Source organism: Plectrocnemia conspersa, unplaced genomic scaffold (assembly GCF_051122295.1).
Source record: "Plectrocnemia conspersa isolate PC_06_02 unplaced genomic scaffold, ASM5112229v1 ptg000008l, whole genome shotgun sequence".
Lineage (NCBI taxonomy): Eukaryota > Metazoa > Arthropoda > Insecta > Trichoptera > Polycentropodidae > Plectrocnemia > Plectrocnemia conspersa.
Genome location: NW_028277172.1, coordinates 19,845,423 through 19,862,520, shown reverse-complemented (window position 1 = coordinate 19,862,520; position 17,098 = coordinate 19,845,423). Strand labels below are relative to the sequence as shown.

General features: G+C 27.8%; 1 protein-coding gene across 1 annotated transcript in view; it reads right to left on the bottom strand.

The window, feature by feature from the left end:
• The window catches only part of Nlg3 (Neuroligin 3), a 370,309-nt gene that overhangs the window by 40,267 nt on the left and 312,944 nt on the right, over positions 1–17,098 (bottom strand). The window contains exons 4-5 of the mRNA XM_088189294.1: positions 6,787–6,984; positions 1,534–1,650 (exon numbers count right to left, since the gene is read on the bottom strand). Of these exons, the coding sequence (XP_088045420.1) occupies positions 1,534–1,650; positions 6,787–6,984 (315 nt within the window). The remainder of the gene's footprint in view (positions 1–1,533; positions 1,651–6,786; positions 6,985–17,098) is intronic.

Below are 17,098 nucleotides of genomic sequence, written 5' to 3'. Positions count from 1 at the left end.
ATACTGAAACCCTTGAAATTACAAATTATTTATAATGAGACATTTTGTTTGAAGACTTCCACTCAGACACTTCCGATACACAACTGACACTTGAACATCCATATCGGAGTTCAAGACATATAACTTAGACCGCAAATAAGAGGAGGTCGACTAAACTTCAGAGCAGCAAAGATCGCAGAAACCGCCGTTTCTCTTTTCCTATCCATTGGTCCAGCTAGACGTACGAAATCTAGAGCAATCGATTTAAGAGACACAATTTCTGATCTTCAGTATGGTTTTCAAAAATTGAAGGCAAAAATTAGCGGTTCCTGATTTTATTTCAGTTGTGTATTTATAGCGAATTCGCTGTTGTTTTTTTTTAACCTTTTGTCGAAAACAAATACTTTTTCCGGTGTATGTAAAATTATAAAAAAAAATATCATACATAAAAAGGTACACAAAAATTACAGGCAAAAGTTATTTTATTAAGTACTAGCCAAATTATTCAGAATTGTACTTCATAAGTATGCTCCCAACCATTTTTATGGATACTTGATTGACCAGCAGCATTATTTTTGTATATCGAGATCAGTAGCAAAAAATCTGCTGTGTTTTTTCAATTTTATGCTCAAGAATCTCGATATAGGTAATCAAAAAATAAAACATTGCTGGTTATTTAAGAGAAAAAAAAACTAGAAAACCTTTTAAAATTTAAGCAAAATTTAAGATCTTAAACTATTGATGTGTATTTTTTAGCCTCTAACTAAAGCATCTTGTGTTTTAACATTTTGTTTAGTATATTCTAATTTAAGGTTGTTCTTATAATAGTCTCCAATACACAAGATTAATGAGCTAGTGTGGATACGCAAAATATTGTTATAGTATTTTCTGGTATGAAAATGAAAGAGTTCTTGGATTGTTAATATTTGATTATGAAGTATTTTGAGAATAGTGTTTAAAGGTATACTATATATTATTTTTATAGCTTTATTTGGGTTGACTAGAAATTTAGAAAAAATATGAATTACTGGTATTACTCCACACCGGACAGGCATGTGTTAAGATGGATCTAGTATTTATTTTGTGTTCAAGTTCAGGTGTAAATCCAGGTATTTAAAGATAGATTTCTATTACTGCCCTATCCCCTGTTTGGAAAGGCAGTGACAAAGTTTGTCTAGGCTTCGTAAATATAATTGATTCTGTTTTATTCTGATTGATTTTAATTTTTCTAGTTTAATTATTACTATATATATAATAGATATATAACAGAATTAAACATATTGAGTTTTTCTGTGCATTAGCGTAAATGGATCAATAAATAAAAATAAATTTACTATAAATATGTCATAAGTAGATGGTAGAAACATTAAAAACAATTTTAATAAAAAACATACATATGCCAATTTAAAAAGTAAATAAACTTTTTTATTCTGAGTTCTTAAAAAAATACTTGAAGACGATCAGCTTTACAATGAAATCAATCAATCAAAATATAAACAACATACATACTAAATTATGCAACATATAATTTATTTATAAATAACAAATTCTTACCTGGTGAACAATTAACATTTTTTGCGACCATCGCCGCATATTTCGCAGGATCGGGGACGATGGCCCAAGGACTCAGGCCTGATCCTGACATGAGCACAGCTCTGTGAAATAGAAGTCCTGCGAACAAACACACAAACACATTACATTATATTGATTCTGGAAACGTCTACGGTGGATACTGCTGTTCGTAATCCACTTTAGCCATTTGCGACTTTGACCGGCTATACTATCCAAGTCCGAGTTGTGCAAATCGAGTTAGTTCTGCATTGTGAATGAATTTCGTCGTCTTTCGAATCCAGTCCAGAGGGGCAGATTGAAAATATAACGGACACAATGGAGGTACAAAGAGGATCGTGTCTTTTGAATGCAGCGTATGGTTCAATTCCGCGGTCGGCGTTGGCACTGCTGCCAGAGGTGCGCGCAATAAACTGAAGGGAATTCACTCAAAAGCTGCGATTGGAAAGTGCATTGTACCAGCAACACCGACGACGTGTCGTGGAAGCAACGATTGAGCCATTGTTACACGGCTATTGTCGACTGATTGAAATGGCTGGGCTCATCAATCAAGCCAGCCGGCTACATGGCGTATAGTAGCGCTGCCATTAAAACGTTATAGACAATCGGGTTTGATTAGTTGCGGCGGTGAAGGGGTGTTGGGTGTATTGTATCCGAGGGAAATTTAAAGTATCCTTTACTTGAAGGGATATTGTATTTATGCGCACGGAAGCTCGGTACTTGATACTTGGCCTAACGAACAATTTATATGAGGCATTGATAACATTAATTGCCTACTCAACGATGTGTGTTTTTTATTTCATAATAATACTGATTAAAGCTCTGAGAACAATAAATTCTAGAATAAACCTATGAAACAATAAGTGTAATTGACTCTTCATATTAATATAATTCTTCATATTTATAAGCTTCAAGTATTTTAAATTATGTATTCTATTATAATATAATGTACGCTCGGGATAAGAATTCCGGTTTGTTATTGTGTGCGTGAACTGTGTGGCTCAAAACAATATCGCTCAGAATATTTAATTTTTTTATTTTAAATAAAAATATATATTTATTTAACATACATACATCTGAGCTAAATTGGAAATTTCAACGGACAATTAAAAACATATTATATAATCGAAGAAACCAGACATTGATGTCATTAATTAAATATTTGCAAAATTCAAAATCTTTCACTAGTCAAAAAAATTAAGAAGTCTTTAGCTATTCTTCAAAAGCAAAAAGATATAAAATGGGGAAAGAAATTATTCGCAGATTGTTTAATGGCTCGACGACTCTGTTAAATCATTAGAATCCATTGAATAAAATAAAAAATTATCATTGGCGCAAAGATAAGAATAATAACTTTTTTAATCCTTACAGAGAATAGTGTAAGAAAACCAAAAACGTACGGATTATTGGAAAAATAATTAAAATATTTTAATCCACGGGTAGGAAAACGAATAACTTACAGTGTATATTTGAAGTTTTGATATCAATTAATCCAGATATGGCCAAGAAATTTTGTTCTCTTAAATTTTCATTTATAAATAAAAAATAGTGGCACGAGTTTAGTGACCCACCCATGGGACAGTAGGCATATCTGGGTTAAACCAATATCAACACAAAATTATATAAAATAAATCACTAGAGAAGATCGAACTTCTGTGCCACACTGCACTTTAATGACGAATACCAGCGTTGACGAATCAGCGACTGTCCTTAAAAGAGAAAGCGAGACAACGAAGTACACGCTACATCGCTTCTCCCTCTCATAAACATGTACACGCACACAACAACAAACCGGCATCCTTATCCCGAGCGTACTCTACAAACAAATATGTTGCTTATTTGCTTACTAAATGATAAATAAAGAATGAAAATTTGATTGTTCCATAACAAAAATTAGTTTTGGTAGCAATATAAGTTTATTTTAACAATGCAGATAGATGTTTACTTATCCTCCATTGACTTAAAAGGGCCAAAGTACAACATAGAAGAATGATAGAAATATAGCTGTACAATAGGGATAGTAAAATTGCGATTTTTTTCCAATAGCACTTAATGACGCCTTTAAATATAGCTGGTTAGTTTTGCAAGTAAAAGGTCATTTATATTATTGCAAACAATGAGCAAAACAAAAAATGGGACTCGGAAATTATGAAATCAGGTTTGCCGAGAGGAGATCAATTCCCGGGAATCATTCTCCTAAAAATCTTAACAAGAATATATTTATAAAAAAAGTAAAAACCGATCTCAAATAATGAATCTGAATTAAACTACAGTTATTTTAGATGTACCTTTATATTAATGTATTTTAGGTATATGTTCCTTTAGCCATTTTTTATACATATTATACATTGCCTTCAAAAGCACCAACTTTCTAGGTAGTACTTGCGCTATAAATATTATTATTTAAAGGGACAGATTGTTGTTTTTTTGATGCGGCTCCGCTTGTTCTAAAATTTGTTTGTTTGTTTTGACTTTTGAACGTTTACAAAATTATAGATATAAAAGTATTCATCAAATATAAATCAGTAGCAGTAAATTTAGGAATTTTATTTAAAAATTCAAATCCAATGCCTAAGGAAGAAGAAAAGAATTAACAAAAAATCAACAACAGCACCAGCTGAATCATATAGATTAAATTATCGGTAGTTTTAGAACCATATTTAATGCAGAAAAATAAATAAATAGTACACTTAGTTTCATGTGCTTATTATGAGAAGAAAATTAAAAAAAAATACTCTCAATTCTATCCCAAAAAAATATTTTTTTAAAATATGTAATTTCAGTAAAATTATATCAGAATACATTTTACTAGCATATACATATACATATATATGTTTACTAGTGAATATATAAATTGCAAAGCAGGTGCTAGTAAAATCATACGATTTAAACTTTTTTATATGCAGTAATATATATATATATATATATATTTATATATATATATATATATATATATATATATAATATATATATATATATATATATATATATATATATATATATATATATATATATATTTATATACTTTTCATTATTTATTTACATTAAATGTTTAAATGTTACAGCAAATGTTTATTTACACCAATACATTTTCACCAGTAGATATATATTACTACTAGCGAAAATATAATATAACTGATAGGCGTTAATATGCTGCTCTAAAATGGCTATGAAACACAAATTTACATTTGCGAAACGACTATTTGTTGTTCAAACCCAAACCTAACAAAATAAAAGTTCTTAAAATAATTATAGTTTTAGAACTTTCATTAGATCAAGTCCAAAATACAAACTAACCAAACTCATCGCTCAGGGGAAAGTAAGCGGAAGAATAAGTACAGACAGACACTGCATTTCACATATTGTTCCACAGTGTTCTGCATTTTGATATTACACTATGTTGTAAAAATGTGATAGCTATCCTGACCGATATTACTATATACTTCTAATATAAGAGGACTGATCAAAGTAGTTTCAAATCAAACTTTAGTCAATAGGAGAGCTTTAGTCAAAACAATTATCACTTTTTAGAGAGCGAAAAATTCGCAGTGGGAACGCTCGGTTCTCATTCTCACGACGGCACGATTTTATTGCTTTTGACGTGAATTTTTCCGTAATCGTTAATATCGCATCACTAAAATTTTAACACTCGTTCACATGTAATTTTAAATATATATAATTTAATTTATTTGTCAATATTTGATTACATATACTACTTATAATGAATTTGCAGTTTAACCCTTTGGACGCGCTAATCAAAAATAATATTTAATTGTTTTTTTTAAAAAAATGCAAATTTTACCTTAATACTGTGTTTAAATGCTTTAATTTTTCAATTTTTATTGATTTAAAATGATATTTTATGTTTATTAAAAAAAAAGTGTTTTCTTAAAAATCTTTTTTTTACTGATTTTTGCGTAAAGAGATAAAAAAAATCAATTGGGCGACTTCAGTCGATTTCCGCGTTCAAAGGGTTAAATAAAGACTCGATTTAAAGAGTTTTTGTAGAGTACTAAATAATTGAAAGTGTCTTAAAATAATATAATAATTATTAGACTAAGAATTACATTTTATGGTACATTTGCAAAAAAAAAATTTTAATATGTATTAAACTCCTACTTTGATTGCGCTTTTCATAGAATGATAAGATGTATTTCAAACTTTATGAGGATCCCAAACCTATAAAATCTATAGTTTAATGGTACAAATTGCGTAGATAATTAAGTAAGGCAAACTACAAAGATAATTGTGATAATATAGAAAATTCCTTATAAGCTTTTAATGTTTAAAATATAGATTGTATATATTATTACATTAAATGTGTTTTACTAATAATATTTATTTTTACTGGTGTTTTACTGAAATCACGTTTAAATACATTTTCACTGGTAGATATATACATATTTATATTTCTACCAGCGAAAGTTTAATTTGACTGAAAGGCGATTGTGAAATTAAATGCTAGTTCTATTTGTGGTTCAAAGCCAAACGTAACCTCTACGCTTTTGCACTTTAGTTAGGTTTATTTTGGGCTAATTTATTTTAAATATTGTTATATTAGTTGAGTGGTGTGATGTCACAGTTCTGCGAATCTCTGATAATGTGAAAATATGCGTAACAAATCATTCGTTTGTAAACAAATTCAGTTTTACTGATATTGAGCAATATAATTGTAAATAAATTGATTAAAATGTTCCAACTAGTGTTAGTGAAATTATATTCATACTAGTGAAAATATAACTTGACTGGTAAAACATTAAAGCAAAAAATACTGTATTATATTCTATAAGCAATATACCAGTCAAATTTTGTTTTTTAAATAGAATGTATGTAAAAAAATATACTATTTGTGATAGCATTTTATGTAGGAGATCAACGCCTTATCTCAAAAGTAAAATCTGTCCCGATTTAGGATAAAACGCAAAACAGATACAATGTCAAAGAAGTTGCCAATGGTTATTGGGTATGGAATCTAAATATAAGTAATAAAATATATGATAAAGAGTAGTAGTTCATGATACATTTATTTATGTATTTAAAACAAGAATATGTGACGTTAATTGTGACTGATGTTTTGATGAGTGATGAAGATTAAGTGTTTAACGATTAATGCACTTCAAAAATAACGTTAAAAGTGTCCAGAATTCTTTTTTATTAAAGTGATGTACATATAAGTTGAAAAAATAAATACAGGGTCTGTTTTTTTGGTATAAGTTATCATAAAAAATATTTTCTTACCTTCAGGCACTGCTAGTGAGGTCAAAAGGAAGTGGACGCATGCTGCCCCAGTACCATGACCCACTAAGGTCACGTTGGATGCATCACCGCCGAATACAGCTATGTTCTCTTGGATCCAATGCAGGGCCGCTATTTGATCCATGAGGCCGTAGTTCGCCGGTGATCTGGGATATTCGTCTGATTTTGGATTCAAAAAACCTGAAAAGAAAAAAAAAATATTATTATTTATTGTATGTATGATGGCTACACATAAACATAGGATCATCGTAGAACTTATACTCATAAAACTATATTAACTATGAAATATATTGCCAATATGGAATAAAGTACATCATAACCAATTTTCAATAGATTTTTATTACATCAATTGTATTTTATCCGTTAGATAAAAGTAAACAAATAAATTTTGCGTCACAAATTATTGATTCTTATATACTCAAACTCACTTATGAGATTTTTCCACCATCACCGTTCAGGAAATAAATTAAAATAGAGCGCAAGGGGTTAAATTTGAATATATTTAAAAACCGATTCGAATAAATAACACATGATCGGCCACCTGAAAAATTCTGAGGTGAAAAGTTGAGGTGTGAGTGAAGGAACGGGTTAAATAACAAAGTGATTGGATTTCGCGCAAGCCGCGGGTCGGGAAGGGGTTTGTTAAGCGAGACGTGAACATGTCGATATTGGTCTAAGTGAAAAAAAAAAAAAAACGCTTTTATCACATACGTTGTATTAAGAATTTATGTAAATAATAATTTCAGTAGGTACATCTTTTATTTGGGTTCTCTTAATCAGTTTTATACATTTCATTGAATAACCACAGCACGCACTAAATCTAGGCATTTAATCAAGACCCAGTGATTCGATCAAGGAGATAGTGGTTTGTAAGATTAATGGCACGTAAACCGTGTTTTGAAATTAAGTGAATTAAAACTGCGAATTGGTGAAGTTAAATAATAAGTTTGTTAATCAATTTTGATATAAAATATTATAAATAACGATTTAAGTCGTGCTTTGGACGATCATAGTACGTTTTATGCTACATTTCTGTTTATGGACATCTGGATTCTATATTCTAATAAATAAAAAAAATATTTGGCTCTCAAATTGACGATAGCAGAATTTTCATTAAGTAAATAATTTATACAAAATTTTATGTTATATGGATTTTTTTGAGAAAAATTCCGCAACTTCGGCCACTAAAAACATTTATGAAGTAGTATGTGATTCATATAATGATGCTCTAAAATAATTCGAACAGGAAATTACTGAGTCGCCTTTTCACGAATATTTTATAAATGAAGATAAGAAATGGGTGATATACGATAAAAATCATTGTAGAAAACAGTGATAATTCACAGAAAAGATAGAAAATAAAATAGTAATTTTGTGTGTATGGTTAGATTTCAAAGATATTGTGCATTACCGCACTCCTTAACTTAGCCATATGATAACAACAAGCATATTTTATGATCAGCTAAGAAGTTAAAAATGAATTGCACTTGTTAATAGAAGTCGAATAGTTTTACAATACGATGCGTCATCATGTGGCAAAATTTACTCTAGACAAAATCAAGAAATTTGGCTAGAAGATTTTACCTTATCCATCGTTTTCTTCAGACCTTGCTCTTTTTAAATAAAACTTATTTTTATCATTGCACCAAAACGAAAAAAAAATGAAAATATAGACGATGTGAAAATTTTAAAATCATTTTACTCTAATGAAATTAAAAAAAAATACCGAAAGGGAGGAGAAGGTTATATCTATAGAAGGAAATGATATTTTTTTTTCAAAAATGAAGGTAGTAAATTTTTCGTTTCATTGAAAAACGACATACATTTCGCGATTACTTAATATTAGATAATCCATAAAGTTCTGTAAAAGTTTCATATTATTTAATAAACAGTAAATGTATTTATTTATAAATATGGTGTTAAATATTGCGCATTTTTTTTACTTACAATTTATTAAAATTACATTTATTACAACAAAATATATATTACGACACAAGTTTTAATATACTTGATAGCATGATTGTTACATAGCCAGAGAAGCAATCTAAAATGTCTATACGATCACTATAGCTAAAGCCATTACCACATTAAACAATCAATGAAATATTCATAGAAACGTGTAGCACGGTAATTAATTATTCCAATTTAAGATTAAAGCTACTAAATATGATAGACGTAATTGTTACATATATATATAAATTCACACCTGTGAGTAATTGTTATGGCATAAATTGGGCAATAATAGCATCTTTGTTATATATTTAGATTCTAATACTTGATTGTCCCACTTCTTTAAGATTTATTGAATTCTAAGAGATAATATTCTGAGAACAGATTAATTGTTGGTTATGTGAGTACTTCATTTTTTATTGTAATGCCATACGTTCTGTGATGTTTCTGCAAATAGAATATTTATTGATGTCTTTCTGAGAATAATAAATATAATTTTATTTAAATATAATGTATAATTTTATTTTCAGATGAAAAAATATTATTGAATTTCAACTTTATCCGATCGTGTTATTTTTTTGTGTGCGCAAAAAATAGTAAGAATTCTTTACAAAGCACACTTATCTTATTTTTTGCGCTTCTTTTCCTATGTGCTGAATAATGTCCGGAAGTCTGCGTATATAAATTAGCAATATCAATGGATTATATTTATAAACGCGCCTATAGAAAAGTCTTAACGATTACACGCATCGCTTAACATGTAGCGTCTACAAATATAAAAATAAAATATTATATAATATAAAAATACAACAAGAAATGTATAGTGAATAATTCATGATATGATGAAATGAGAGATTTTATTGTGTATTTATTTTAAAGATATAAATACATGTGTATAACAAATCTGGCTGTAAATTTAAGCGAAGATAACACAATCGATAAGCAGCTTTGGTCTCATTGGCAAACGTTCAGATGCAAAGTGCCACCCAAAACGCGGAGGATTCGGCATAAGCTCAGTATTAAGAATCGAATGGAACATTTTGGAGAGACGGCACTGTGTGCACAGTTTCCCTAAAACAACATTCTGTGTTTTCTGTTCAAACAATTGTCGGCAATGCACTTAGAACTAAAGCTAAATACTAAGCCGTGATCTTAGTCTCTTGACTCTTGTTTTTTCGCGGCTAAGAGATAAAAATATTTTTAAAAATACACTCGATTCCAAAGAAATACTTATGTATAAAGTATATTAATATTATTCTAAACCTTTCGTTAAAAACAGATGTTTTTCCATATGCAAGAAAAGTTTTAATTTATATACACAAGCTTACTTTAAATGAGACTTTCTGGTCTCTAGTGTAATTTTTTATTTCTCAAGATGCGGGTACTCTTATTTTAATTTATTGATTTTCTCGAAAAATTTGATAAATAAAAAATATATAATTTATAGTATGTTATTTTAATAATGCAGTAAAGTAGATATTTTTATATTATTGCAGCCTTTATATTGCAGTATTGTAGATGAACATTTTAATTATGTACGCAAATAATCGATCAATTTACTGCGATTGATTACAGAGCGTCGAGTTTTATTTATATCAAAATAGATTATTTTTATAACAGCTATTGCTACTTTTTTTATTTAATTTACAACAAAATAAACAGTAAAAATCCTCTTTTGGATTATTTAAAAAACGATATTCGACAATAAATATGTCAGTTTTATGGCGTAACTCTGTAGTAAGCCACCGCACATTTTTGCAGTGTTTTTTCATATCTGATTATTGATTAGAAAATTGTGAAAAAATTGTACTATTGAAAAAATTTCAACATCAAATGATTTTAAGAAAGCTTTTTCCGCAGTTGAAATAATGCAGCAGTCGTAAAATATTTAAAAATATTTGTGTAAATCTCATTTTCAACAATATAAAACTTTTAAGAAAATTTTCGATTTGGCATTTTTCTCGAGAAATAATTCTTTAAAAAAAACACTGTTTAAAATTACACTAAACGATACATGATAAATTACATTAAAAATCAGTTGCAAAGATTTTTTCAGTTTTATTAACTTACGCTACAAAACATCTTTATGTGGATGTTGTCTACACTAGAGTCTCCAATTACTCGAACCATCAACTACTCGAGTATCGAATATTAAAATTTTAAAACACTCGAGTACTCGAGTACTTTCGAGTATTTACCAAATGTACCAAAATAGCTATTATTCAAATTCGTGCACAAATAAATAAATTAATAAAATACTTAGTATGTTAATTTTTACAATTATTTTAACTTCACGAACATACTTTTTAAAAACAATAATGCAAAAAGTGTCTCGAATTTAATATTACTGCTAACCTTTGGTTTTATTATTCCCGTTATGGAAAAAACCCTTTCCGTTGCTGTTGATGTTGGTCTTATTGTCATTAACGCGTTGGATAAGGCTTCTAATTTATATCTGTTCGCTTTTTATAGATATAAAATTTTTTGAACTCTCTTTTTATGTTCTCTTCTTTCATTCCCTTCTCTGCTTTTCTCTTATTTCCTACAACTATTGACAAAATAGCATTTTGTAATTCTTCTTGAATAGATTTTTTTTCTTAACAATATACAATATTCTACTCATTCTGATTAATGCGAAGAATTTAAATCTATATCCTTCGAAGATGTATTTGGGTGAATCCCTTTCACTCTAGAGCTAAACGGTTCGCAAAGAACTGACTTTACTTTAAATGCCTTTAAAACACACAATTGTTTTGATTTATATTTTAAGCTGAGGGATCAGTATAAGCAATTTACAACACTTGACGCTACAACTGCACAGTCATAAAACCTAAAAATTTTTTTTTTGATATTTCATATTGTTCATTGCCATAAATTAGATAAGTCGGGACTGTCGAACAGAAAACACAAAAGAAAGTTCTCCGTCGTACCCACTAACATAGCCGACGACCGGAACTATGCAACTATGGAACTATGAAAAAATTATACCTGATAGTAACCGCTCTAACTCGGGACTTCGGGCATAAACGCCAAATAAAAGCAAGACGTTAACCTTTACCGGACCGAGTTAAAATTATTTTTGTTTCTGAAATATTTCAAATTTTTTTAATTTCGAGTATTAATCGAGTAATTTTCAAAATACTCGATTATCACGTACTAGAAAAATAGACAAGTATACTCGAGTATCGAGTACTCGATTACTCGAATTGGAGACTCTAGTCTACACTAATTTAAAAAGGCTTTGAACAAATTATATTTTTCCTTAAGCTTTAAAAACGATTAATTAAAACTTTTATGTATAATAGTTTAATGATCCTTTAAAATCATATGTTAACTTCTTAATTATATATATTAATAAGCTATTTTACATTTCTAATTTTATATATAATTAATTCTATGAACTTATAAATTTATGATTAAATTTTTGCTAACAATAAATTAAAATTTACTTAATTAATGTTTTTTTACTTATAATTAGAGTAATTTGAAATGATCTTAGTCTGTCCATATTTTACTTAATTCTTTAAATATTGATTTGTCCAATATAATAAATATTATTATAAATATATGCATATATTTGTGTTGACCTTAACAGCCTTTATTTAAATCTATTTGCATCATGACATGTGCTAGCTAGATGCGTTATAGCAAGATATTATAGCATAATTAAAACCTATATATTTTATTTAATAAATAGCTTTTAACCACTAGATGTCAAAGATAAGATTTATTTTTACAATATTTTTCTGTAAATATATACTCACTGTTTTCCATTCTATTAGTTGATTAAAATGAAAAGCTATATAATAAAGAACTATAAATATTAATAAAATATAATATTTTTGAAATAATGAAAAAACCTATAATGTCATTTACGTCAAAAACAGTATCAGTAACACAGTGAGATTAATATAATAAATTAAAATATAGTTTTACTACAATAATATAAATAAAAAAAGAATATTTTGAGATTTTTTAGTATTATGTTTTCAGTAAAACAATAATATTATGTAAATTAAATATTTTTTTTATTTTGCTAATTTGAATATATTTATTATTATACTTTACTTAATGGAAACACATCCCGTTATTTATTTGTGAGATTAAGAATAGCCAGGAAAACCTTATCTGAGGTGATCGATCGGAATTGTAATTATATTAATCACCAATTCCTATCTTTAAGCACGATAGAAATTTATAAACGTCGTTGGTTCATATGGGATTTAAACCCACGGCTTTCAATTTGATAAGCATGATTTATACCATTGTAATATAGTGCTGGTCAAAAGCTAATATAGTATAACTGAGTATTACAAACAGGGCCATCGAGAGCAAACCCAAGTCCTGGGAAAAGAACGTTTCCGAGCCTCATGAAAAAAATGCTATATTATAAATGTTTTAACATCGTAATACAATTTATTGAATAAATATTAATGTGTACGATTCATAAAATTAATATATAATTTTTCGTAATAGATTCGACATAATATATTATTTATTTTTTTATATAGACATAAATGTATTATTTATTTATTTTGCTGCAATAAATTAAGTTGTCCAATTACTGTTAATTCATTCTATAAACACATTACATTTATATAATTTAGCTAGTGTTGTTGTTGATTTTTAGATCTGAATTTTCAGACTGAATACCTAAATTAACTGCTATTAATTTACATTCGCTGAATATTTACACTTATATATAATATTTTTTAAATGTTTAAAAAGCAATAAGGTCAACAATAGTATGCAAATAAATTGTAACACAAGTAGAGCCGCCTCAAAAAAAACAACCTGTCTGCTTATTATGAAAGTACTAAATAGAAAATGGGTACTTTAGAAAGCAATGCTTTGCTCCTTTTATTTATTGTATAATGTGTATAAAAATGTATAAGGAACTTATACCTAAAATACATCAGTACATAAGTACATCTCAAACAACTGTAGTTTAGTTCAGATCCATTATTTGAGATCGGTTTTTACTTTTTTTTATAAATATGCTCTTGTTATGATTTTTACAGAGTTGAGCTCCTCACGAAAAAGGGCGCCGAAATTTATCCCCTATCCTCCCTATCTCGGCAGACCTGATTAAACATATATTTAAAAAATGATAAAACCTAATTTAATAAAAAGCTTTACATTCCAGCATAATTAAATTAAATTAATGTCTTGATTAAATTGAAAGAAAATTTTTCATACTTTATAATAATAACATTTATTTAAAAAAAAGGAAATAATGATTATATATATTTTTTAATTAAGTAGAAGTTGCTGGATTACTGCCATTTATTATTTACGATAAAATATGACCTATAGTAATAACAAGATAAAATAAAATTAAGTACTAATACAAAGGTAAATAAAAAATAAATTAAAATAGATAAAGTGATTATAAAATTATTAGGCCAAAAAATATGTAATTCACTTTAAATAATTAATATACAGTAAAAGTAATTTATTTATTGAAGCTTGTTATTTGTATTACTCCTGTGCTTTTCATGATTTTAGTGACTTTATTTTTTAATTCGCGTTTTTATTATTACTTTCTATTTTATAGATATTTTTAGTATGTGTATTAAAATAATATAAGAAATGTGGCACCTAAAAGTTCAATTAGTGGAATAATAATTGCCAAATTAATTTAAAAATGCGCTAAATGCAAATATTTATAACCATCTATGTTTGCAATCAGTGCATGATTTGTGCTTTACAGAAAAATAATGGAAATACACCATGTTCATAAATTTTCTAGTTAATAGTTTTAAAGGCTTTTATTTATAATACAATTTACATAAAAAAAACCTTTAGCTATTGTTAGGATTAAAATTTAACGCATTTTCCTCACAAATTTTCCTAAGAATTTTATCTCAAATTTCAAACAATCAAGGACTTATTGTAAACATTAATTAATCGTAAAAAATATGAACGTAGCATTATTAAAAACATTTTTTCGGATAACGAGAAAAATTAATAATCCGCCTTAATTGCGATACCCGTCCCTTCCGCGTTTTGGAACACGATTATACATCAAAAAGATATTTTTATTCAATTTCTATCCGAAACACAAACAGAGCCCTTTGTCTTCGAACGCAGAAAGGCTGATCGTTTGCACATTAATAATTCAAAAAAATGTAAGAAAGAAATGAAAAGAAAGAATAAAGTTTTCCTCGAAAAGCTGATAAAAGTTAAAATCGATTACGTGTGTACGTCGCGATTGCTTTTATTCTTTATTTGGATTTTTATTTATTATTTAATTATTATACAAAAATAAGTTCGAGTCACAATGTGCCTCGGTAGTTCATAACGGAGAAGCAAACTCTCCCTTTGTAAACAATTTGAAAAGTTTGTTCAAGAGAAGCAAATATAGGTCCACTCTTTAGGTCATCGTGTTCTTTCATACGCGCACAAGCGTAACATCGTTCGTTGTAAATTATGTAGCTTGCAAAATTTTTTTTAAAGTCACTTTGAATAATAACAGACATTGAGGGATTTTTGTTGTTCAATACATAATAACATATTTCTTTGTTGTATAATGACGCATACTTAGAAACGAAACTAATATAAATATTAAAGACGTGTTTTTAATGCTTTGTTGTATTATGGCATGAATTAGTATAAGCTTCTATAATTATACTCCACAGTCGAATTCAATAAAATACTAATAGAATTCGCTTATTTACAATAGAAAATAAAAATAATCACTAGTAATTATATGTGCAGGTATAATGAGCGCGCACAATACAATAGTGTTTTACTGAAACATATTCAACAGCAATTTATTTTCTCCCTTTTTTATTTTTGTATTTCTGAGACGATAAAGCTCTAGAGCAGAAATGCAAACACTCTATTAATTTTCCCAAATAAAGTAAAAATAAAAGTTTTGTTTGCAACAAAGGTTCAATACAAATATAAAAATATTTTTGCGCACTTATTTTAAAAGTATTTTTAAATTAGCCATACATATGCTTTGCTGAATTAAAAAAAAATATCTTAAATCAAATATTTTTTTAATTATTAAAATTATTTATTCAAAAATAAAACATGTTTTAACTGTGGGCGCTATCAACTAGAAATCAGCAGGTATAAATCTCTCAATAAAATTACTGCATTGACGTTGAGAAAAGATACTTGTCGCATTATTACGCGTTAAAAGTAGAGTAAACAAAAACGCCATTGTTTTTCTGATGAATACATACCGTACGCAAAAATATAATACTACAAAGAATTATCAGAAAACATTCTTTTAAACATTACTTTACATAGACAGGTTGTATGCAAAATACACAATTGCAGGGTTGCCAATCCAAATATTTCAATTGAAAAATAGTTAGAAATAAACAAATCTAATTACGCACCCAAATCTCATCGAAATAAGACGAGCATATAAATCTTTCTCCAGACGCATACACAGCGCTGATATTTAAATTTCACTAGAAATTTGCTCCTGTCAGCACTTCATTGAGAAATTCCACTTAATATCCTAGACTCAGAACACTATAGAATTTAACTGAACTTGCACAATAGAGTATTGACATAGACTGGGGAGAAAAAGAAAGCAGCTGCTTCCCTCTTTATGTCAACTACAACTAAGATACGACGTTTAAAAATCAGAGTTCAAGACGATCATAAGAGATGAATTATTTAGACGCTGACAAGATAACAATACTTTACGTTTATAAACAATAAAAACACAAACTATCACGTACAATTTGTTACTCAATATTTTTGCAAAATAGTAATAATTTATACCTTACATTTCTTAACATATTTTGCACTATTTTTTAAGAGTGTAAAAGGCGTAAAAATATTTTTATAAATTTTGTATGTTACTATTTTAAAATATCATGCAGTTTCACATAAAATATTTACATACTTTAAAGCCTGACTCAAATTTTTAAAATACAATTTTAATAACAGTATTAAGCTTTTACTTAAGGGTAAAATTTATAAAAAATATATTATTTCAAAAATTAATGATTTTTAGTTGCACAGCCAGATATATTTATTTAAAATAAATAAATACTACTTAAGTAATAAAATAAAAAATATTATTTCATGCACTGTTAAAGCTTATTCGTTACAAAAAATAATATTTTATTCACGAAACATCAAAAATTTTCAAACTACGCGGCTTACCATATTTAAAGCGCAATAACCTATTATAGTAATTTACAAGTGAAATATGACGAGCTTTTTCAATGCTAAATAAACACAGATATTTGTATCAAAACATTTTCTTAATTAAAAATGACTTAATATATAATGCCGACGGATTCTTACGCTCCAAAAAATAATGGTTTAAGCCTTTGATTTTATGAAAGATTTATAACCACTAATAGGACAT